General features: G+C 32.3%; 1 protein-coding gene across 1 annotated transcript in view; it reads left to right on the forward strand.

The window, feature by feature from the left end:
• The window catches only part of LOC124530178, a 312,427-nt gene that overhangs the window by 248,560 nt on the left and 38,728 nt on the right, over positions 1–25,139 (forward strand). Inside the window, exons 5-6 of the mRNA XM_047104184.1 lie at positions 5,841–5,974; positions 24,506–24,667. Of these exons, the coding sequence (XP_046960140.1) occupies positions 5,841–5,974; positions 24,506–24,667 (296 nt within the window). The remainder of the gene's footprint in view (positions 1–5,840; positions 5,975–24,505; positions 24,668–25,139) is intronic.

A 25,139-nucleotide genomic window follows, 5' to 3' on the forward strand; every position in this document is an offset into this window, starting at 1 on the left:
ACCCTTCGAACATGTCACAAGAGTACAATGAATCATTGTTTGTTTGTTGATAATTGGTGACTGACGCACACGTGAACAATTTTGAATTAAAACTTGTCATAATAATCTTTACTGCACTCTTTTTATTTATAGTCCCAAGTAAGACGGGAATATCAATATAGTATTTATTATAAACATTTTTAAATCATGTTTGAGGATTTAAATTAATATAAAACTCCCGCTGGATTAAAATATAAAAATATGTTTATGCTAAGGAAATGAAGCAACACTTAACAATTCCGGCATACATAGCAAACAACAACAAATGAAATTTATACGTCGTGTGCTGTGGTGTATGAACATAAATGTTTTAATAATGTATATATTCTTATTTTGTGTAACAAGCCACTTAATAGTATAACAACAATAATAACAGTCTGTAAATTTTCGGCTAAGATCTCCTCTTTCTTTGAGGAGATGGTTTGGAACATATTCCCCCACGCTGTTCTAACACGGTATGGTGGATTATAGATGTGGCAGCATTTCAATGAAATTAGACATATGCAGGTTTCCTCACAATGTTTTCCTTCAACGCCGAGCACGAGATGTATTATAAACAATAATGAATAAAAATAATGTGTACCTTATACAGTATACTTCAATAGTATACTTCATTCTTAATAAATATCTTAGACAAAGGTATCAAAGACTAGTCGTGGGTGTATCAAACATCGAGATGTTTCCCAATTCACTATTTCTGAATATATATTCAGAATTTGTTGCTCGATTTGAAGATCGTTTTGTTAGAATCTAACGTTTCTTGCGATCAAATATCTTGAGAAATCTCACTTGGATGTACTTGATATTTGAGTAAGCTTCTTAAGATTGTTATCGTATCTCATGATTAGGCACGTAATTTGTATTGTAATCTAACTTTGGTATAAGTAGTTGAAGATCAAAAGCAGCAAAGATATTAGCTATAACAAAATATTTCCAGCGAAAGGTTATACTACCATTTTAAATGTTTGGTATAAGTTATAACTGGGCAATGTAACCTATTTAAGGACTATCTAATTCAACAGGGTTATACGTGCAATTAGTGTTGACGAGATAGGAGCTAGTATGTACACCAAAATATTCTTTTAGTTTAGTCCTATATTATTACACCTTAATGATCAGGTACCATCACCTGTAAGTCTAATTAAATTCTGTAAAATGAAAATTCAAAAGTATAAAGAATCTTATAAAAGAGTTCTTTTATAAAATCTATTTTAATTATAATGAAAAAGAGTAATTACTGAGCTTCTTGCTGGCTAAGGATTCACACTCCAAAGTTGTGTGTCCTTAAATTTAATTTATCTTATAAAAATACTATCCAAAAAAGCTGTTAATAGTCTTATTTATTACATATACAAATACAGTTTATTTATATGACTTCCCTTACTTGATCTAGGATTTGGCTTTCATTGGCTTGGCATAACAAACAAATTTTTAACGCAACCTTTAACTCTAATATTGACCTTGATATTCAAGGAATGTGTATTTTTATGTAAACACTATTAATACTTTACTACCTAATACTACTAATACTACTTATAGCAATTCGATGAAGAAATAACACAAAGCAATAAGTTGATAAGCTCAAACCAATTCAAACTGGGAATCAAGTTATGGCTTAGGGTAAGACTGCAATAGATGGAGTTTAACCCACTAAACCTGTTGTGATACCCGTTTTTGGCACTTAAATTAAATGTCATAATCATTTTAACTAGTGCATCCACAGCTAACCCCGCTTGAGGCACAGAGCGTAGCTCAGCGGAGCTCTCCATAGGGGGAAAGAGAGTGATCGTGTGTATTTCCCCTTTTCTCACAGTGTCAATGCCATATGCGCCACCAAACTGAGATGTCATGTCCCTTGCGCCTGTAATTAAACTGGCTTACTCACCTTTCAAGCTGGAACATAACATTACTGAGTACTGTATCTACCCAGATGGGCTTGCACAAAGCCCTACCGCCAAGAATCTTCTTTATCCTAGCAATTTGGACATTATAAATCCTTATAAAAAACCAAAAGAAATTTTATGTATTTATTGAAATATTTCCTCACTGGTATTTAGTATAAGCTATAAACGATTATATTAAAATGTCATTACGCTGGAATATAGAATCAAAACTATACAATTGCTTATAAATAATTGAGGATCATTCAAGAGTTTATCTGATGAAGATCGTGTTGGAATCCCAGGGATTGATCCCAAAAAATACAGCCGAAAATCCTTTGCTTTTTACGTGGCACGTGATTGTCGTGAATCCCTTTTTTCGTACATACAAATGAGAAATAAATGTCTACTTAGGTAAAACCTTTTCGGAGAAACCTATTGAAAAAAAAAATGAAATATGGAATTATATTTTAAAAAGTATACGAACTTTTTACAAAAAATTAACAAGGAGAGATAATAATTGGACAGCCTAGAAAAAAAAAGAATCGTCTATGAATATATCGAAGCTATCAAATTAAGTTTAACATTAGTAGTATCACATATAGTGAAATTAGCATGAACATTTCGACATGTAAATGAGCAGGAATCCGGATAGAAAGAACGATTCGAAAAAAAAAAAAAAAATCTTTTAAAATTCACCGCTTTTATCAACTCGGAATATTAAGGCGGTATATTTTCACAATCTAATATTCCACATTTAAATTTCCGTGGATACCTCAGTGGTATGCCGTTACCAGGACCGAATTTAAATTACAAAGTCGGCGGTCGCCTTTTCGCCGAGCCACCTGTGACGTCATTGCTCTTACACCTTTATATTCCAAATATGAGACATACAAATAAACACCGCGTGCCTACTGAGCGTCGAATACGACCCTGTTTTTAATAATGCTATGCAGTGTGGAACTTAAATCTGGTAAAAAGCAAGTGAATTGAATTAAATAATGTTTTGTTTGTGTACGGCGTGCGCTAACCATTTTTGACAGAGAAATAGCGAGTTTAATATTATGATATTCGTAAAGTTTATATTATACTTTTAATGTGGTGAGCTAATTTCCACTGTGAGTTCATAATTATAGTATACATCAATATCAAGAATCTCATTCATATGGGATACGGTAGGTCCACCGCACATCAGATATTCTATTCTATTCTGTGTGAATTCACTTTTAAGGGCATTGATGATGAAAGGAATAGTTAATATAACTTAAAGTGTGTTCCTGTGTCTGTGGGTGGTGGCGACTAGCTATCATTAGGTAGTCTATTTGCGGTCACATCAATGGCCAATTGACTAATCACTGTCTATTATCTGAAGTGTTAAGAATTGACAAAACTTATCTCTGTCTTCTTTTATCGTATGTGAAATCAATAAAAATAGAAAGAGATCAGTGTATAAATCCGCTTCATAACAAAAAAGGACTTGAAATGATTTTATTTGGATATTTATACTTTCGAAGACATTCCTCTCCGCCTAGTATTAGTTAATTTCTATAAAAACATAGCTTTATTAACATAACAATTAATGACATTAAATGCTTAAATATATACAAATATGAACTAAAATTAGTTACTGTCTAAATCTTGACCGCGTGGAATGATGGCAAGAATGCTAGCAGCACTTTCCCGTTGAATCGCAATTCCGATCCTCTGGGCAAAAAACGAACCAGCCCTCCATGTCACCAGTGGAGGCAATCAGGCTCGGTCTTATACTTTTGATGAAGCTTTTTGCACCACTACTTCAAGGGCCAAGCGTTTCGACATTCAAATGGAACAAAAAAGTAATTTAATTAAAAAAATATATATATAAAAATTATTTAAGTATTTCTATAAAAGATTTTTTTTTATCTTGACGATTAATCTCACGCACACTAAGATCTTGTAACCGTCACTCACACATATAACAATTCGAATTAAATTCCAGAAATATTAAGACTAATATTAATAGGACTTACGCTATGCAAACACGTTGAAACTACGATAGATATATTTCAAGTAAAATCACTCTCAACGTTCGAAATGTTGTTCTGGTTTTGTGCCAGAGACTAGATTCTAAATCTTAGTTTTAGAACGGTCCATTGCACAAATCCCCTTTGCGTTTCCGAATTACACTTGGATTGGTTGAAACTTTGATTTGAATTTCAGGTATTTAACAGTATTTGAAATATTGAATTCGATATCGAGCTTCTTATTACGTCATAATTGAAACACATTCATTTTCAATATCTTAAGTAGAATAAAATACAACCTCAAGAAGTAGTGTATATATATATGACGAGATATTTTTTAACGTGTATTTTGAAGCAAATTTAAATTCTACATCCAAAAAAAACGGAGCTAATTCAATAATGATCAGAACGTATAACATATAACAATCTCATAAAATTTTATATTCTAAAGTCACGTTATGTGCTTTTACGTTTTACCTTATAGGTATTTATTTGTATTCCAAGATTTTCTCAACATTTTCTTTTGTATAAATGTAAGTATTCGCTGTAAGCCTTGCGTGTTTTGCGTAAGGTTGCCAGTAATACCCACTTTATTTGGAATGTTTTCTCTTACACAAATCCGCTTGTTGAATCGAGATGAAATACAATAACGAGTGCTCGAATGTTTCGTTTTCTATATATTATTATTTACTTATGAGCTCTGGAAAAAGACAAGGAGAAAATCTGGTAGATTTTATAATGTCAAAGTGAATATAGAAACTTATATTAAGATATGACATTATACAATTTTTATATTTACGTTGTTAAACAATGTTATATTTCTTAACATCGTGTACAATTAATTTCAAGAGAGGCGTCTTCTGTAATTTTGTTTTTAATTCTTCTCGGTTTTTTAAAAGATTTAATTCTTTTATTATCGTCATAGACGATGAAAGCCTTCATACAAATCGTTTCCGCTCCAATTAAATCTTTGAAGCGAAGGCGAAACTGAATCAAAAGAACGATTTCGCGCCAGATTTATCTAAAAAAATAAAGCAGCCTTAGTTGGCTTCAACGAACTGAAAATGTCAATACACTGCTCCGAAGCAAAGTTAACGAGCATATCAAGCCAGGACTTTTGGCAAATATTATCACGACTTATGGCGGGAATCGTAGGTTGGGAGATGTAAAGGAAATTTGATGCTTAAATGAAAAATACTTGTGAACTAAAACACTTTTAGTGTTGTTGTGAAAATAAAAGTGATTTATTGAAATCACTGAGAGGTCTTTGTGGAAATTTTTTGGATTTTGCGCGAAATTTGGTTTACAGCAATTACTATGACGTAAAACAATTTTTACGTCAAAAGACACGGTCAAGTGTAATTATGTAACCTGATTACAAAGCTCGCTAGGTTAACCCCAGGGTCTTGTAAGAACTTAATTCGACAGTACTTTGATAAAGTACTGACAATTTCCATAATTACCCACAGTCTACACCTTCAGATCCCTTGAGGGGATTATAACAAATCTTCACACATGCGGGTACTTCGAGGTAAATACTTTGACCTTTCTAACGGCACGTATGTTTGCCGATTTAGTTTGAGCTTGCGCGTTTTGTAGTGTTTGTAAAATGTTAAATAAGAACTTAATCACTTTTTTCTATCAGCAATGGATTATGATTGATTCAAATCAATATTACAAAAAAAGTTATGACGTAACACTGATATATCTCACACACTAGGAGTGTAGGTATTTATTTTGTTATTCTATATAAACTAGCAAGAGTTTAGTTTTTCCAACGTTTATTAAATATCCGCTATAAACACTTATATCGTATTTCGAGTTAATCGTTCTCTTAGATATATGATATAAAATTTGTCTATAATACTTTAAAATACTATTTTAAGATTCGAAATAAATAGATGATTATTTCTTTCAGAATTGCCGCCTGAAAAGCCTTCAATCAAAGCGGAGAAGGGATGGTATGCATCTGGGGACTCGCTTCGTGCACAATGCACTTCACCTCCAGCCGACCCGCCTGCCAACCTCACTTGGTTACTGAACGGACGAGACGTAAGTTTATATTTTAGGATTTTCAAGACTTCCACTAAAATAATAATACTAGCAATATTTATGAAGAACAATATGTATTTTTAAATTTGGAACTATTATGTTCATTTTTAATTTAGAGAAATGTGTATTCGATATTCAAATAATATTTTAATAGTAACGATTGATACAACAATTTCCTATAAATATTACGCTACATTGTTAAAAATAAAAATATATAATACAGGATACGTACGAAATTAAACGAACTTTTATTAAACATTGGTTGGTTTTCAAAATAACAGCAATTAGTACTACAATTCTAATTCCAATCATTAAAATTGGTGTACTAATTGCTGTTATTTTCTATAACGTCAAAATAGTTCAGTGGATAGATCAGAAATAGTGATCGCATGTAAAACGAGTATGGAAATATTTTAAATATTTGGTTATCTTTTTTAATTTAAAATTTTCTACATTTAGAAATTTAGAACCTTTATATAAAACAAAAATATACTACACTACATAACACGAGCACAATTAGTGTAATTAAATGGGACCTCACTTATTTAGATAGTAGGTAGTTCAGGAACACAAAGCTCATGGTCCCAGAAACAGTAGTACAATAAAAGTAGTTTTAATTTCGTCATTGGAATTGGGAATAGAAACAGTCTGGATTTAAGAGAGACTAACCAAATGACAATTTCATTAAGCTCTCTACACTATTCTAATCCTTGAATCTTAATCAGGGTAAAACGAACACTGATTTATATACCATTTTAATCAATATCATTTGTTGGAGCAGTTTTAAAGTTCGTTGACCCCTTATTATCAATTAGTTGCGTAGTTGACGTCAACGCGACGGCGACCTGACGTCCGAAGTGACGTCATGACGTCCCGTGATAAATGAACTGCGTCGGCTTTTATCGAGGCGTATTCGTTCGTCATCAGTACGAGTTTTTTATAAAATGAACATTATTAAAGCGGAATTTTATTTCGAGAATATTTAATAAAATTATGTACGTGTTAAATTTTATATTACTTTTATCGCACCAGAAATACAATGTTTTATGTTAATTGATATCACATTTATTACGTGAAGCAATGATGAGATAAAATTTAAGAGTTATATTTTATATTATTAACATTATTATATATTAGCTGTGCCCGCGATCTTGTAGGCGTTTGGATTTAATAAAAAAAAGTAAATTATTGTAGTCTTAGTTACTCATTATATATCTACCAGTGAAAGTCCCGTCAAAATCGGTCCAGCCATTCCAGAGATTAGCCGGAATAAAAAGACAGACAGGCAGGCAGACAGACAGACAAAGATTGTAATAAAATATATTGTGGTGTATGTACCGTGTCTACATTCATAATTATGCATGGAGTAAAAAAGGGCTATTTTAATAATACAAACAGACACTCCAATTTTATTATATGTATAGATTTTTATTTCTTCTTAACACTATTTGTCAGTATGATTGGATCATGTTCGATGAGACTTTCAATATTTATTTATTTTTCGTATCAAATTTATTATTTTGCAGATACCGTAACTTTTACGTTATCTAGGTTCCAAGCTACCTTTGTGTCAAATTTAATTACGATCGGTTCAGTGGCTTAGACGTGTTGAGGTGAACATATAGACAGAGCTACTTGTGAATTTATAACATTATCCTCATTCAAATACCAAGATGTTTTATGGTACATGTAGTTGGTCCCACTTAAATAACCACAAATATAGATCATTCCATACATCGCGAATGCGATACAAATCTTTCGAACTAAGATGTTATGTCCCTTGTGCCTATACTTACACAAGATCCGTCACGCTTTAAGCCGAATCATAATAATAATGAATACTGCTGTTTGACAGTAAAATATCTGATAAGTGAGACAGCTCACTTATCAGATATACTCACCTGACCGGCTTGATCAAAACTCTTACTAATAATACTACAAATTACTGGTTTTAATACTATTGTAAAGCAAATGTAAAGTAACAAAAACAACCTGCAAATGTATTACCGCTGAACAACGATATCTCTGTTTTTAGACTCACCTCACGGCTCCAATTTATATAATACTATGTATTGGACAACATCACATACATTACTCTGATGCCAATGTAAGTAGCTAAAGCACTTGTGTTTTGGAAAATCAGAACGACGAACAGCCAAACCCAAGACAACATAGAACACTAATTAACTTTTTCTACGTCGACTCGGCCGAGAGTCGGACCCGAGACCTCGGATTCTCACTCGTACTCGTACTCATGAAAACCGGTGGACTTACTACTCGACCATGGAGGTCAATAGTTAACGTCACTATATTAATAAGCAAAATAAATAATTAATGTAAGTAATAAAATTTAAAACAAGTGCTGAAGATTTCTTTGGAAAGACAGGAAAGTATCGCGTACCGATTCCTAGACGAAGAGTTTTAAACTATAATACGAATTGAACAATATCGAGGCCTTCACAATACCCGATTCGTGTCGAGCAAATTCAATTGAAATGAACAAATATTGAGTGCGTCTTTTGCCGTGCAAAATTGTATTGTACAATTTATAACAGCTCGCTGATTTTATTTGTGAAGTTTTTCTATGTTAATTTTGTTTATTGAAATATAATTTCGTGCATCGATTATTCTCAATTATGCAAATATTATTGTAAATTTGTGAAGCTTAGTATCTCTGTTTTGTTTCATTTAAAGGGTATGTTTTAAATTTTGTAAATCCACTGACCTATATCAGTTATCTTATTCAGAATGTCGTAAATATTTCTGTAATAAGATTCTTTATAAGCAATGACTTTGTTGTTACAACAAACAATAATATATTTGTTTATTTTTGTTGTTATTAGCACCCTGGATTGTTATTGTACTGGTATCTTAAGCAATCCAATTGAAAATGCATATTCTTTTATTAAAATTAATATCAACAGCAAGAATCTAAATTTTTGTTCAACAATGTGTTGTGTGTGTGTTCATTTCAGAAAATATTTGATTCGGCCATTGTGTTAATTCTTAACAGACCAATAACTGCTTTTGCTAAGTATAGACTGCTTTTGCTTATATGTATGAGTACACATTATATTCATCCACACACTTATAGTTTAATCCATTTATGTGATATGATCCAACAATATAGAAAAGCCAAGTAACATTAACAGTAACAGTAAGAGCCTGTAAATTTCCCAGAGCTGGGACCTCCTCATCCATTAAGAAGAGGATATTTGGAACATATTCCACCACGGTGTTCCAATCCGAGTAGTGGAATACATTTGTGGCAGAATTTCGATGAAATTAGACACATGCATGTTTCCTTACGATGTTTTCCTTCACCGTCGAGCACGAGATGAATTATAAACAAATTAAGCATATATATGTATATAGTGGCGCTGGTCTGGGCTTGAACCCGCAATGATCGGTTAAGATGCACGCGTTCTAACCACTGGCTCAGCTCTTAGGCCATGTATTTATTTCAATAATTATTATTACAAAGACATTTAATGATATAATTAATAGTAGACACATTTTACTAGTTTTAACAATTATATTATACGAATTTGAGAATAGCTTGACCTGGAAAGCCGAAAATGTGCATGGAATTGAATTTTCTCTATTATAAATTCAGACATGCATGTGTTGGGGATAGTTGGGAGCAAAATTTTAGTTGTAAGCAATTAAGCATTTGGTTGACTGTGTACGTGATGAAAATTATTAACGGTTTTTGTAAAAATGAATTAGCCTTAGCTAAATTTTATATTTACGAATAACAATAATTCTTTTGATTTTACTTTTATTAAACACTAGCCGAAACTTTGCACCCGTCCCTGGTGCAAAGATGACAGTAAATATACTACAGAATGTCTTATAACGTTCACAGTTTTTCAGTCAGCGTTTCTTCACTATAGTTTCCGTGTCCATATACAAAAGCCTTTCTAAATCACTCTATCTAATAAAAATACCTCATCAAAATCCGTTGACTCATGACGCCGGGAATCTAACCTGAGACCCCAGAGTGACGTACCCATGAAAACCAGTCGACCACGGAGGTCGTCAAATTAAATTCAATATCTTTATAATAATGCTAGTTTTTCTATTAATAACTACTAAATTTGAGATTATGGTGAAATTTATTAGTCGCTAAATAGCAAACGTAAAAAATAATTTGTAATAATATATTGATATTAAAATATTATCAAAAAGTTTTATTATAATACTACCTTTTCCATTGTTATGCATCAAGTGAAATAAAAAAAAGTCAGTCGTTGGGCGTATAGATGTCAAATCCTATTCAGAACGTGTTTCGCCTGAGAAATCTTTGCTACAACGCGAATGCACATTCTCGAATCGCTCACAACAATTCGCGAACTTTTTATTATCTTTTGTATTTCAAGTTGAGGTACAGTCAGGCTCAACAGGATGTATACTTTGATAAAACAATACATTGTTTACATGTTTGCTTACAATATTATATGAAACGATTGTTAACAAGTAAAATATGCAAATCAATAACCAAGTTTCCTTCATCTTTTATAATACATTATTTGAATATGTTTAACATACATTCAACTATCATTTTATTTTAATTCCGATGATTGCTCGTACATGTCCGTCAGGCTACCGACCAAGCATTAATATTATTAATTAATTTAAGCATTAATTACAGTTTGTCCGTGGAATATTATGTTTCACTGACAAACTGTAATTATTTGTATGTGTAGGTAGAGAGCCGAGATGGCCCTGTGGTTAGAACGCGTGCATCTTAACCGATGATTGCGGGTTCAAACCCAAGCAAGCACCACTACATATATATGTGCTTAATTTGTGTTTATAATTCATTTCGTATTCGGCGGTGAAGGAAAACATCGTGAGAAAACCTGCATGTGTCTAATTTCATCTAAATTCTGCCACATGTGCATTCTACTAACCCGCATTGGAACAGCGTGGTGGAATATGTTCCAAACCCTCTCCTTAATCGAAGAGGAGGCCTTATCCCAGCAGTGGGAAATTTACAGGCTATTACTTTACTTTACTTTACTTTTATAGGTAATACACATGTAGTTGACATGATGAAAATTGTTAAAAATTAGATAAAAATGGAAGGCTTAAAAAGGATGTATAAGCCGCTATCTCGCGGGTAATATAAAGTAAAAATGTATATATCAGTCATAAATATGCTTGTGTTGGACAAAACCTCCTCTCCTCTTTAGGGAATGGCTCGGAGCTTATCCCATCATGCTAAGGGTAACACTGGCTGAGTGAGTCAGCCCTTCAGTCCGGAACACAATAATATTAAATGTTTATTTGCTAGAAGTATAATTTAAATTATCCTCTCTAGCTGTCGCTCTCGGCCTCCTTAATCGCGAACGGTCTTGATTACTGCCAGTCTCCTTGTATCGGATTATTGTGTTATGAACACAAATCTTAGGAAACTATTGAGAAGCAATCGCACGTTCAAATTTGCCTTCGCCCTGTAAAACAAATAAAGCACAACGAGCTTCAGTACTAATTTTGCGCAATTTATCCATGATGACGAGCTTAGACTAACCAAAATAGAGAATGATAAAATTTTATATAAATTCGCATGAAAAATATGTTTTAGGAAGCTCAAATAATCTTGAATTTCTGTAAACCCGAAACAAACCCGAAATAATTAGTTAGAAGCAGCTCTTAATAATATTACAATGACTCTACCAGCTAGTCCTTATGAAGCCTTCATTACTGTTTTGTAACAATATGACTTAATAGGATGATAACTTAAAAATATACAAAAATAATTGCTTTTAGATATTCTTATTTAATAAAAAAAATACGCAGATTAGATAAAACATCAAATCAAAATCAAAATAAACTTTATTCAAGTAGGCTTTTACAAGCACTTTTGAATCGTCATTTTACAATTAAGTCAAGCTACCACCGGTTCGGAAAGTAGATTATCTTGAGAAGAACCGGCAAGAAACTCAGTAGTTACTCTTTTTTAACATTTAAAAAATACAAAGTCGTGTTAGTTGAATACAATTATTGAAATTAATATATCCTGCTTGGAAGTCAACAGGTATTAACTCCACGCTTTTTTATCATCTATGAAATCTTGTTCCAAAAATATGCTTTTTTCTACCAATGTATTTTTTACAAACGATTTGAATTTACGAAACGGCAAAGTTAAAAATATCTGCGGATTTTTTTTATAGAAATCTTGCCCCAAGAAGGATTTATTGACTTTGCGGAGTCGGAAACTTGGTGTTATAAGCTTATCCTTAGTCCTAGTGAACATACAATCAATTATACTGCACATAAGATCTTTATCATATATACCTTCAAAATATTTTGTTAGCGAAAACAAGTAGTGCTTACCTTAAAGTCTTACTACTAATTAATTTACCTAAAAGGCACATGAAAACTCGATGTCACTTGCCCGGATATGAACCATCAATCTTCGGGTATGACCATGTTCTCGCCACTGGGTCATCTAAGTTTAAATAATATTTTAATATTTTTATTTTTAGCGTTTCTAGGACGTGAATTTTTGAATTTTTTAATAGTATCTGTTCTAAAAAATACGAATCAACATCTGTCTACCCTCGTCTCTCTTTATGACATTTGAAAACAAATCAAATCAAAATATACTCTATTTAAATTGATTCATATATGAACTTTGTATCGGTCATTTTACAAATTTTATTTAAAATCAAACTACTACTGAGAAGGAATATAAATATGCGTATAATAATTAAGTATAATCGTATTTGTGAAATCGACTAATATTAAATTTCTTGTCTTCAGTAAAATTTATCATCGGGCACAGTAAAAAAACAATAATTTTAAAATATTTAATTATACTCAAATTTAAATCGTTATACATTAGGCGAACAAAAAATATTATCTGTGTAGGCTTCTTTATTTAAAATATTAATATCTAAAATGTTTGTATGTAAAACTACCTAATGCCTATTCTAATTGAAGAAAAGCTAAAAATAAACCGTCGATTTATGTATTCCATTAAAATTTGCTAATAGATCAACTGTACTAAGCTACTTACAAATCTTGCTGAATATATTTTAATTTATAATGTAATACTTAACTTTAATTTCACTTCCAAAGTTCCAATAACTGCATAATGAATATCATATAGTATTCAAGATCTCGACCAATAATATAACGTCTATTCGATGTCATTTGTTGTTTATTGGGACTTACCGACTCGTCGACGCCTAGGGTATGACGATGAATGCTGTGTGTCAGTGTCAGTCCTTCATCACGACGCCCGAGACCAGGGTTCGGCCTCGCAGGAGATACCATTAGTACGCGCATTCTGAGGCCTAAGTGGATTCCCAGCATCTAGATTCGAGTATTATAATTAGCCTCTCCCGTTCGGTGATACTGTAGAGGCTATTAGGGCTATTAGCAAACTCGTTTAGCCCAAAATATATATACATATATCTATGTACTGGGCTTATGTCCTCTTGTGCTTGGAACAGACTTTACATTACTATAGTAACATTGCGCGTAAGCAACAGTAATAACTGCAAGTACAATATTAATTATTAAAACAAAAGCTTTTACGCCTTAGTATTTGAATTTTACCCAGAAACACCTGCAATACAAAGAGTTGTTATATTATTTACGTGGTATTTGTTGGTGAATAAGTTCCAAAATTTCTACTACTATAATACCTTGTTTATAAGTGTTTTTTATATATTTTAGTAATCATAATTATTCATAGGTATTGATTTACTATCTTAATGGATTTAGTTTAATCTACATATATGCATTTTCAATGAAGCGAGATGCCACTGTTCATGTATAAAAACAATAAATTTCAGCACTAACTAATAAAGATTTTTTTTTTAATAATAATTATATTTACTTTAAAAGGAGAACATATATTGTTATTTTACCTGAAATTTACTCCTACGAACGAACTACTGTTACATAAAATGTACACAATATTTATTTTAATTCCATGTGTAAACAAATTTCTCTGTTTGTTCCTGGTAAAGAGTGAAGAAATTTACAAATAATTAACGAAATACAGATTTATTCGACGCATACAAAATGTCATTTCAAATGAGTAAATATCGAACGTACGTGAGAATCGCCACAGGCTAAGACCAGTTAATAAATAAACTGCCACAAACAACAAAGAGATATGGGACGCGGCTTACTCATGGGCTTTATCACAATATACGGGGGTTGGAAGGTCTGAATAGTCGGTTAGGGTGTAGTAAAATTTAACAAAGTGAAATTTATTTCTATCTCCCACTAACTGATAATAATTAACTAAGTCCCTTTATATCTGTTTCTGGAATTTTCTCTCGTGATTTTAGTGATATTTTTTCGGCATTTCATTTCGTTCGTTCTATATTTCGATATACAGTGTGTTAGCAAAAATATAAATTATTTTTCTAGAAATTTATACGTTAATGATACAAGAAACAAGCATGAATCTGTTCATCATTACCCGACTTCATAGCAAGTAGTTCTTATGTAGTGTGTGTTTTTACAACAGGATCACATAAATCGTTCAAAATTTTTCTATTGTAATGTTCGAATACCGTTAAAGACTGTTTGTGTGCTAAATGTTATTAAAACATTAATTATTTTTATAGATGATGGCATAGTTAAACCTGCGGCTATAGCCGTGCGAAATTATATTGCACAAACTTCCAATCTCTGTTTTACCCCTTATGGGTGCAGTTTCGTATTTCCATAGCGGACATTTACACCCTATTAGGAACCTCTCAAATTTAAAGTTTAGAGGTGTTATAGTTTCTGAGATTTTGTGATTATTCAGTGAGTGCCATTGACACAGCCTTTCAACGGTTCTTCTCAAGTCTGTGTTGTTTCTTTCCGAATTGGTGGCGAAATTATGAGAGTCAATAACATAGTGCGATACTCCTATGTTGGATAGTTGAATTTGAATTTAATTCATCAGGTTAGTTATATAGCCATCCTCGGTGGTTTCCATCCAGCCAGTAAATTGATCTTTCGCTTTAGTTTGAGCTAAAAGCATAATGAATAGTTACAGGCTACCGGAACATAAAGTATTAGTCAAAAATTTGGTAGTGCATTGACGATGTAAATTATGGAATACTTTGACATTATGTAAATTGTATTTACACATACTATATGTATGAGATAGAATTTTATTCAACACCATACATACATGCTTACGAACATCGTTATTTTCCATCATAATCCAAGAAATCATTACGTAATATTAAACAAATTAGCTTTTCTGTCCCTATAGTGATATAGGTACAAGGTAAAAGGCGACTTTGTTTGCGACTTGCGTAGCTTTAAAGATGTAAGCATACATTCCTATGTATTTAAATGCGTTTTTTTTTAACAGATAGAGTGATTCGATAAGAAGGTTTTTATATATAATACATAGACAATTTCGTAAAGAAACACTGATAACTTTAGAAGAATCTACTGTGATGTCATATCATTGCACCCGTGCGAAGCCGGGGCGGGTCGCTATGTCATTATAAAAAGAACACTAAATAAAATAAACTGTGATCCTGTGAATATTAATTTCTAAATATAAATAGGACTAATTACTCTTAAAATATTGTTAAGTGTTACAAACGAGTTTACAGAGAAACAGTAATAGATATTTTAAAAAAGATATTATACTGCGAAAATAACGAATAATTCAAGTAAATTGCCATAAAGATAAACCTTCTTAAAACTTAATTGAATCAGATAAACCAGAAAATAGTCAGTTATCTTACGAATAAGAACAATTTGTTAGCAAAACAGTAAAACAAGGCAAAGGTGTGCGAGCTGAAAGTTTTATTTGTGTACGAAAGTTTGTTAAAGGGTGCTATTTAATGATAAGGAACTTTCCAACCTTTGTGAACAGCTAACTATACCTTTTTGCCTTCAACTAAAGATTTGACGGTGAGCATTTCAATGATAGATAATATTGACTTTGATCGGGAAACAGTTTTATATACGAGAGGATTTCTTGAACATCGTATTCGATTGGCGGTTACAATAATATACCTATAGTTATAAATTTTGCTGGATAAAAAAATTGATATTTTATCAATTGATTTAATGTTACTTACTTGGTGGTAGGGCTTTGTGCAAGCCCGTCTGGATAGGTATCACCCACTCATCAGTTATTCTACCGCCAAATAACAGTAGTTTGAAGGGTGAGTGAGCCAGTGTAACTACAGGCACAAGGGACATAACATCTTAGTTCCCAAGGTTGGTGACACATTGACGATGTAAGGAATAGTTAATATTTCTTACAGTGTCATTGTCTATGGGTGATGGTGACCACTTACCATCAGGTGGCACATATGCTTGTCCGCCAACCTTTACCATAAAATATATTATATATTATATTGAACTATAGGCACAAGGGACCTAACGTCTTAGTTCCCAAGATTGTAGTCGCATTGGTGATGTAAGAAATGGTTAATATTTCTTAGAGCGAAATGATATATGAGCGGTGGTGACCACTACCATCATGCCCATATGCTCGTCTATCACCTATGATATAATTTCTTTGTTATGTATTAAGCCATAAAATAAACAGACATATAAAATAAAGACACGAATGAGTAATGTCGGATATAAAACTCGTTGTGAGCATACGAATGAGGCGACTGAGTGAAGGCAAACGTCGAGCCCGATAGGAGATATCAACACAGATATTTAATAATGGAAATATGATTATATTCGGGGTGAAAACGATATCATAACTCCTAAATGCGCTATGGGAGACAGTCTTTTCGTGTCAAAGCGTATGAGTGTTTTTAAGAGCCGCTTCATTATTGGTTCTCAATATTGTCCTCATTTTTCTGTTCATTGACATAAAAATGAAGTAGAGTTATTTGATTATGTTCCCTCTTTTTATATTTTGAGCGTTACATTAATATAAATGCTTTTTATTATTATGATTCGGTGGAACTACTTTTTCTGGACAGAAGTCAACTTCTACGAAATATATATTTTCAATATTTAAGTTACATTCAAACTTGTATTTCCAGCAAAAAATTTTTTTTTAAGGAGTTGGATTACACATATATTTATCTCTTTCTGATATCAATAATTGAATATTAGAAAGAGTAAGACAAATATAATACATGTATACAATTTTTGTTGGATTAAGATTATATTGTTGGAAATGCTTCTTACAGCTTCTACTTTTGTGCTCACAATAAACGCGTTTCGAGTGACGTTGTTAGCTCCAATTACGTTCTCGTAAAGATTTATTGTATCACAAATGTGCAACAAATAATCATTATTAATATCAACTATTGTCATGTTATAATAACTTTGATATTGGATTAATAGATTCCATTTTGGAAATAATAAATTTAAAAGGAAATTGCGAATTGAAAATATATATTTATATATACTTACTTCATAACACGTTACACAAGTTTTATGCATATTATTAAAGTCGTTTTGGGCTCATATGTGTGACAAAAATATACCCATCATTTAATAAAAAAGATATTCGAGTTGTCACCGAGGTTATACTTTTCTGCTCTTCACAATGTTTTCTTCTTCCTGTTATTATGAGTGATCTTTAACTGCGGCACGTTCTTTTTGAAATAAAAAACACCGTCATCAGGACCAAGGTTGGAAATGCTAAGTTAAGGTGACTCACTTCTCGAGGGGTTTACGCTTATTTTTCTTACTTCATAAAATATAAATACAATGAAAAAGAATCAATCATTTCTAGTTTTTATCAATTTAACATCATTTATCTATTACAACCAGATACATTAAAATTGTAAGGACGTTTTAACAGGAATGTATGTAGGTATCGCCGTAAAATTGTAAGTACGTTTAGTTTATGATGAGACAAATTATAAAAGGTTGAGAATTGTGAACAAAGCGTTCAATGGACAATAAATAACGTAACGTAATAAACTTAAACGTATTTAATCTCAGTAACGTTACGTTTCCTTCCTTATAATTCTCCAGTAGAATAATATTTATAAGATGAAATAAAACCGAAATTCAAATTAAAGCCGGTCCTCACAAAACACTCCGTCCGTTCAAATTCAGAGCGACATAAATGTGTAAAACTTCCCGCGCATTACTTACCAAAAAAATTAAAAAAAAAATCTATATAAATTTTTCATAGTTCCGGTTATAATTCTGAGCGCAAACCTAACGCGTAGAGGTAGAAAGTCATGCATGAGAAATTTATTCTAGTCGCGTCCGTTTCGGTTCTTTGTGTTGCTAATTCCATTTTATTCTTTTCAGTTCCACTGTCATTAACCTTGCTAACGCCGCTGTAATATATTCAGGACGATTGGAGTGCAGTAATTTGCTTGAAATTTTGGGTTTAAATAAAAAAAAACCGACTTTTCGTAATGACGTAATAACATCATATTTTCATTTTGAGCTCTTTAACTGTGGTGATAAGGTTTGGATTTGATTGGTAGAAGTGTGGCTAGTTGCTCATGGTTCTATCATATATTTCACTAGTATGCTTATACGTTTCCTTTTTTTTAATAAATAATAACGTATTTGAACCGACTGTACATTTTCATTCTGGTCTGGACTGGTCATTTTGAGGGCTTATATTCTATAAGTATGATTTTAAACAAAAATGTTATGCTTCTATAACGTATACTGATTATATTATGACATTATATAATGCTAAATTCTCCGGCTTCGCATGGGTGCAATAAAAAAAAAGTAAAGTAACAGCCTGTAAATTTCCCACTGCTGGGATAAGGTCTCCTCTTCGATTAAGGAGAGGGTTTGGAACATATTCCATCACGCTGTTCAATGCGGGTTGGTGGAATGCACATGTTTCAGAATTTCGATGAAATTAAACACATGCAGGTTTCCTCACGATGTTTTCCTTTGCCACCGAGCTCGAGATGAATTATAAACACAAATTAAGCACATATATATAGTGGTGCTTGCCTGGGTTTGAACCCGCTATCATCGGTTAAGATTCACGCGTTCTAACCACTGGGGCATCTCAGCTCTGGGTGCAATACTGTTACTAAATATACATATATTTCCTTGTTTCTTACTATATACTATATTGTCCATATATTATGTACACAAACCTTCCTCTCGAATCACTCTATCTATTAAAAATAAACGCATCACCATCCGTTGCTTCATTTTAAAGATCTAAGCTTACACGGGGACAGACAGCGGTAAGCGACTTTGTTTTATACTATGTAATGATATACATATAATTGTAAGAGATATGTATATTGATTCATTTCTTAAGGGGTAAAGTTATGCCTACAATATTTCTTTTCCATTATGATGTAAGTTATCATTCAATTCAGTAAATTGTTACACAATATATAAGGTTATCTTTATCGATATCTATCAATGACATCACTATTCGCTCGCTATAAGCCGATTTTCCTCAAGTCCGAGATCTATGACCGATGACAACACTCAATCATGGAGCGTCGTACGATCATCTTTTACTAAACTCGGTACCATATCTAAACGTATTTGTAAACGACGAAAACGGCTGGACAATCACTCTAAGTCTAAAGTTGTTTAATATTTGTTATCGAGCAAGAAAATATAATGGAAATTATTATCCTAATTTTGATAAAACAAAGATCTGTAGCGTTTATTAATTTAATATATCTTTGCTAACTCATCTATATATATTTTTATTCAAAGCGAAATCGTTACAAATTCTTATTGATTGATTATTATATTAATATTAATATAAACAATTGTATTTAACTAACATGACTTTGTATTTTTAAATGTTAAAAAAGAGTAACTACTGAGTTTTTTTGCCTGTTCTTCTCGGTAGAATCTACTTTCCGAACCGGTGGTAGTTTCACTTAATTGTAAAATGACGATTCAAAAGTGCTTGTAAAAGCCTACTTGAATAAAGTTTATTTTGATTTGATTTGATTGTGAACGTTTTATCACTGGTTCGGAAAGCAACACCTCAGACCTGAGAAAAGCCAGTGAAAGAATTTCATCGGTATTTTTGTTTTTTTCCGAAGTATGTTTTTACAATGACAAAATAATTTTCTTTTTCAATAAGACCTGTCTGAAGTTTTTTCATTCCCAAAACGTACTATCATATAAGGAACTTGTTAATGTCATATTATAAGTCATCGTATATTCATGCGCCAGATATACTAAGTCTTGTTGCGTTTCAGTTAGAAGGATAAGGAGCCAGTATATCTACCGGCACCAGATATTACATGAACGCTGGTTTGGCATTACCCATTAATATGTCCGCTTATATAATAACAAATAATGTAAATATGTTTTCCTATCTTATCCAGGAAGACATGAATTCTTCTTAATAGACTAATGTATGAATGAGTTATTATATAATTTTCAAATTTAACTCATATGTACTCTGTCTGAAACAAGCTCTAAATTTTTTCTCTTAATAGAAAAGAAGAAGCAATTTCTTTTATGAACTACGATGTCTATCTCAACTTACGAGTTCATTTATCATTAGTGATACCTATACGTAGCTCACAGTATAGATCCGTCATATAAAACAATATTGCAGCATGTTTATACAGGACCAGGGACAAATAATGGCTGTACCACACGTGTTTTGCAATGTTGATAACAAGTTCTCCCATAGCGGCCAAAACAATATTAATGACTGTTCTCAAACGCACGACTAAAAATATGTTTATGTTTATTTTATTTATTCATACTTAATTGCGCAATATTTTAAGTGAATGTGAGAAGCACAAGAAATATTTGATCGTCACAAGACGCAGCTCAAATTAAAAGAACTTACAATTGAATTAAATCGATGAATAAATATGAATCTGGTTCAATAAACCATAGAGTTCTGCTATTAAAATAATATATTTTCTTATTGTTTTAATCGTACATAACAATTAAGTACATTGTTTAATATCACACACATACTAAAAAGTAGTTGGCAGCGACATTCGTGTCGTTTACCGTTGAGGGATACAATTCCTTCGATACATATGATTCAAAACATCTCACGTTGGTAATAAGCATTGTATCCCCGCGGTTTTGAGTTGCTACTATTTGACAGTCAACCTTAGTACCGCCCGCGATCTTTGGTCGAATCAAATAGGGCGCCTTTCCGCAACTCTGTTTCTCACTTCCGTTCTTTTGCATGAAATCACTCCCACAGATAGCAAGAAAGTGGGAGATTCTCCTCTTGCGTATAATAGATGTTGTTAAAGATAAAACAAATGCAAGTGCAAAAGTGTCTTTTCACTTTACTCCCAAAGACAATCTTACAAGCAACTTATAACTCTAATATTACAAATTATAATTTAAAAATGAACCATCCTTCTACCATCTAAACACACAGATAATAATACATATTATTAATAGTGCTTATTATATTTTGATCCTAAGGTACTGGGTTGATTTCATCTTACACAATTGTCATGTAATTTGCAACCAGGTAAATGAAACTAAAAAACTATCGAGAATGCTTTTATCAACTTTATATCAAACAAAGCGAGAGTAACTCGATCAAATTAGATATTTATTGAAGTTGATCGCGATAAAACTTGATCGTTCATTCGATTAACCTTTCGAGAGCCTTTGTAAGCTGATATTCTTAAGAATCTTTAAATAAAAGTAACATGCTTGTACAATTTTTCTGTCCAAATTTAATTTAGAATCACTGTCTTTTTTAAGTGTGATCGTTTTGTATATGTCATAATTAGCCAACTGATGTTGCTCGATATGAAAACAATATATACAAAAAAGGGGTAAAGGTAAAGGGGTCGAACTATTCAAATCACATAATACCAGGAGTGGCCCGTTCAAGAGAGTCGGTTGTCATGTGTCAGGCAAAAAGGTAGCCTATGTCCTATCTTGGAGTTCATGTTTCGTTCACACCAAATTTCATAAAATTCAGTTCAGCTGTTTGTTCGTCAAAAAGTTACCGACAGACAGAGATAGTTACTTTCATATTTATAATATTACTAGTAGTCCCCGCGGCTTCGCACGTGTTTTAGCCTTTCTTGGAGTTCAAGTTTGCTTCATACCAAATTACATCAAGGTTGGTTCAGCCATTCCAGAGACAGACAGAGAGACAAAAATTGTAAAAAATGTTATTTTGGTATATGTACCTTGTATATGAATGTATATTAATATTACAAACAGACACTCCAATTTTATTATATATATAGATATAAGATGAAAGCGTGTTTGTTTAATTAAAAAAATATTTTAAAATGTTAAATCATTACAACAAGCAGTTTTAAATGATATAGCATTGTAGATCTGTCCGTTTTTCTGCAAACTCCGATGTTTAAAATAACAACAGTAGTAATAGCAACATCTAAAATTCAATTAATGATTACGAAAAGAAATATATTTTTGCAACAAATAGAAAACCTACCTTTCAATAGCTTACGCAGTCTACACTCACTATTTTTCTAAAATAAGAGTACAATTCGTCCCGTGTCCCGAGAGTCTTAACTGTAATGGAATTTTGTAACGTCCTCATATATTATTTGTCTACGCTTCGATTCCCGTCTTATTTAAGCTTAGGTGACTCAAATGTGGGACATGCCCGTTACGAACGAGAAATTGCAATTAGGAAAAACCTTTTCTAACCTTGAAACGCTTTCTATATTTTATTACGTGAAGTATCTGGTCTTCGTAGGCTCTTACATTACTCTTAATAAAATTTATGTTTAATAGCAATTTGAACTGGATTTTTTTTCAACTTTCTTTTGGTTTTATATTTATACTAGCTGTTACCCGCGGCTTTGCTCATGTAGAAAGTATAAATGAACTTAAAATATTATATTGATGTAAGACCTCTTCGTTTACAACACTTTTTTCCAATTTATTATAGTTGGTGGTAGGGCTTTGTGCTAGCCCGCCTGTGTAAGTACCACCCATTCATAAGTTATTCTACCGCCAAATAACAGTACTCAGTATTGTTGTGTTCCGGTTTGAAGGGTGAGTGAGCCAGTGTAACTACAGGCACAAGGGACATAACATCTTAGTTCCCAAGGTTGGTGGCACATTGACGATGTAAAGAATAGTTAACATATGTTACAACGTCATTGACTATAGGTGATGGTGACCACTTACCATCAGCTCATTGGCCCATATGCTCGTCCGCCAACCTATACCATAAAAAAGTAATAATAATTAGCCTATGTCCTTTCTCAGGCTCTAGACTATTTGTAAACCAAATTTAATTTAAAGCAACCCAGTAGTTTTACCGTGAAGCGAGATGAACAGACAGACAGAGTTACCTTCGCATTTATAATATTATTATGGATATATATTGATGTGTATCAAGTGTGTTTAATGTGTATTAAGTAATCAAGTGATCTCTTATTGTCTCGCTTTACCGCTGTTTTTTTATTAGGTTTCTTGGTATCGATGAATGTTTTATATTATATGCTCACCCACTCAATATAGCAGAAATATTTTCAACATGTGGCCCAATTTTCAGTTCCTACCCACTCGCATTCAGTCAGTTCCTGCTATACTTTTATATTTATTTTAATACCTGCATAAAATATACCACTATACAAATACATATTATGTTATATATTATAGAGATAGATAAAAATATCCTTTACATTTAAACATATTTAAGGAATGCGACAACCAAATTTTATACGAAAGTGCATTTCATAATTTAACCGCTCTGACAGAAAAGGAATCAGTGTGACACTGTTTGCGTTATATTTATATTTCGTTTATTTTGAATAATGTGTATGGCTGCAGATAGTCATACACCGGTGTGTGGTCTACTATCTGAGAATTTAATTTCTTTAAATTGTTTTCATACAAAGCTGTTAAATAAGAGCATAATGTTGCTTACATACATATATACAGCTTTAATGTAATGTGTTAATAATAATAACAGTAAGAGCCTGTAAATTTCCACTGCTGGGCAAAGTCTCCCTTTGAGGAGGTTTGGAGCACATAGTTGCTCAATTCGTGTTGGTGGATTAACATGTGGCAGAATTTTGTTGTAATTAGACACATGCAGGTTTCCTCGTGTTGTTTCCCTTCATCGCCGAGCTCGAGATGGAATATAAACACAAATTAAGCACATCAAAATTCAGTAGTGCTATGAATCCGCATTCACCGGTTAAGATGTACCCGTTCTAACTACTGGGCCATCTCGACACTCACTCTCACATAGAATATAAAATAAATTAACTCGCATGTCCCTGTGGAAGTAGATAGAAAACATAGATACCAACCGAACTGTTTCGAGACAAGAAACCCTGATTTTAAAACGCTTTTGTGTTTTCAATTTATCACTTGTCGAGCGCTGGAGAAAACAAAAAAAGAGACTTTTATAATCTCCATATAATGATATGGAACAACCAGCAATGGATATGTAAAATTAAATTATCTACATATCATTAGTTTAAGAGGTTTTTTCCATAAGCAAAAATGGAATGAAATAATCGATATCTAAATTCTCCATGCATTTAAAAAAAATGTTTCATAGACACCAAGTTTAATTCAGAAAATTTTGAAATATAAAAACTCAACGGCTCAATTAAGAAATCCAATATTTAAAACATCAATTAAGATAATATTTGATATATTTTGTTGCAGATCCAAGGCAAGCCAATAATACAGCAGCGAATACTGCCAAGCCCAGCGATATCTATTGATTTGCCGCAATCAAGTCGAAGCTCACCAGCCCCGGGTGATGAAAACAGTAACATAATTTTCAGTCCATGGAAAGCTTTTGGTCCATTTGTGGATACCGTGCAGGTAAACAAAATAATCGACTTCAAAATAATAACAGTAAATCAGCTGAATAAAGATAATGCCAGAATCGATAAATCGACAAGTTAAGGTATATGATAATTTAATTTTAGAACAAAAACAAAAATCGATTATTAATCAATCATTTTACTTAATTCTAAAACCTGAAAACAAACAATATCTGAAAGTAATTTAAGGATTCTCATTACCAAATCGCATAAGGGAATATTCAGAAAATCGAGATTGCTGGAACAATTATTATACTCTAATTGGTTCCAGACACTGATTAATGATCGTGCTAACAAACGATGTTTTCGCTCTTGATCATTTCGGTTTCTTGAACATATTCATTATCGAGGATAATGTGCTTATTGTTGGGAAAAAGATAAGTGGCTATAAAATTATTACGATAGCCCCGAAAAGGTCCGCTTTCTTTATTCAACTTTGCTTTATTTTAAGCCTTGAATTTAAAAACACC

This window comes from Vanessa cardui, chromosome 6 (genome assembly GCF_905220365.1).
Source record: "Vanessa cardui chromosome 6, ilVanCard2.1, whole genome shotgun sequence".
NCBI lineage: Eukaryota > Metazoa > Arthropoda > Insecta > Lepidoptera > Nymphalidae > Vanessa > Vanessa cardui.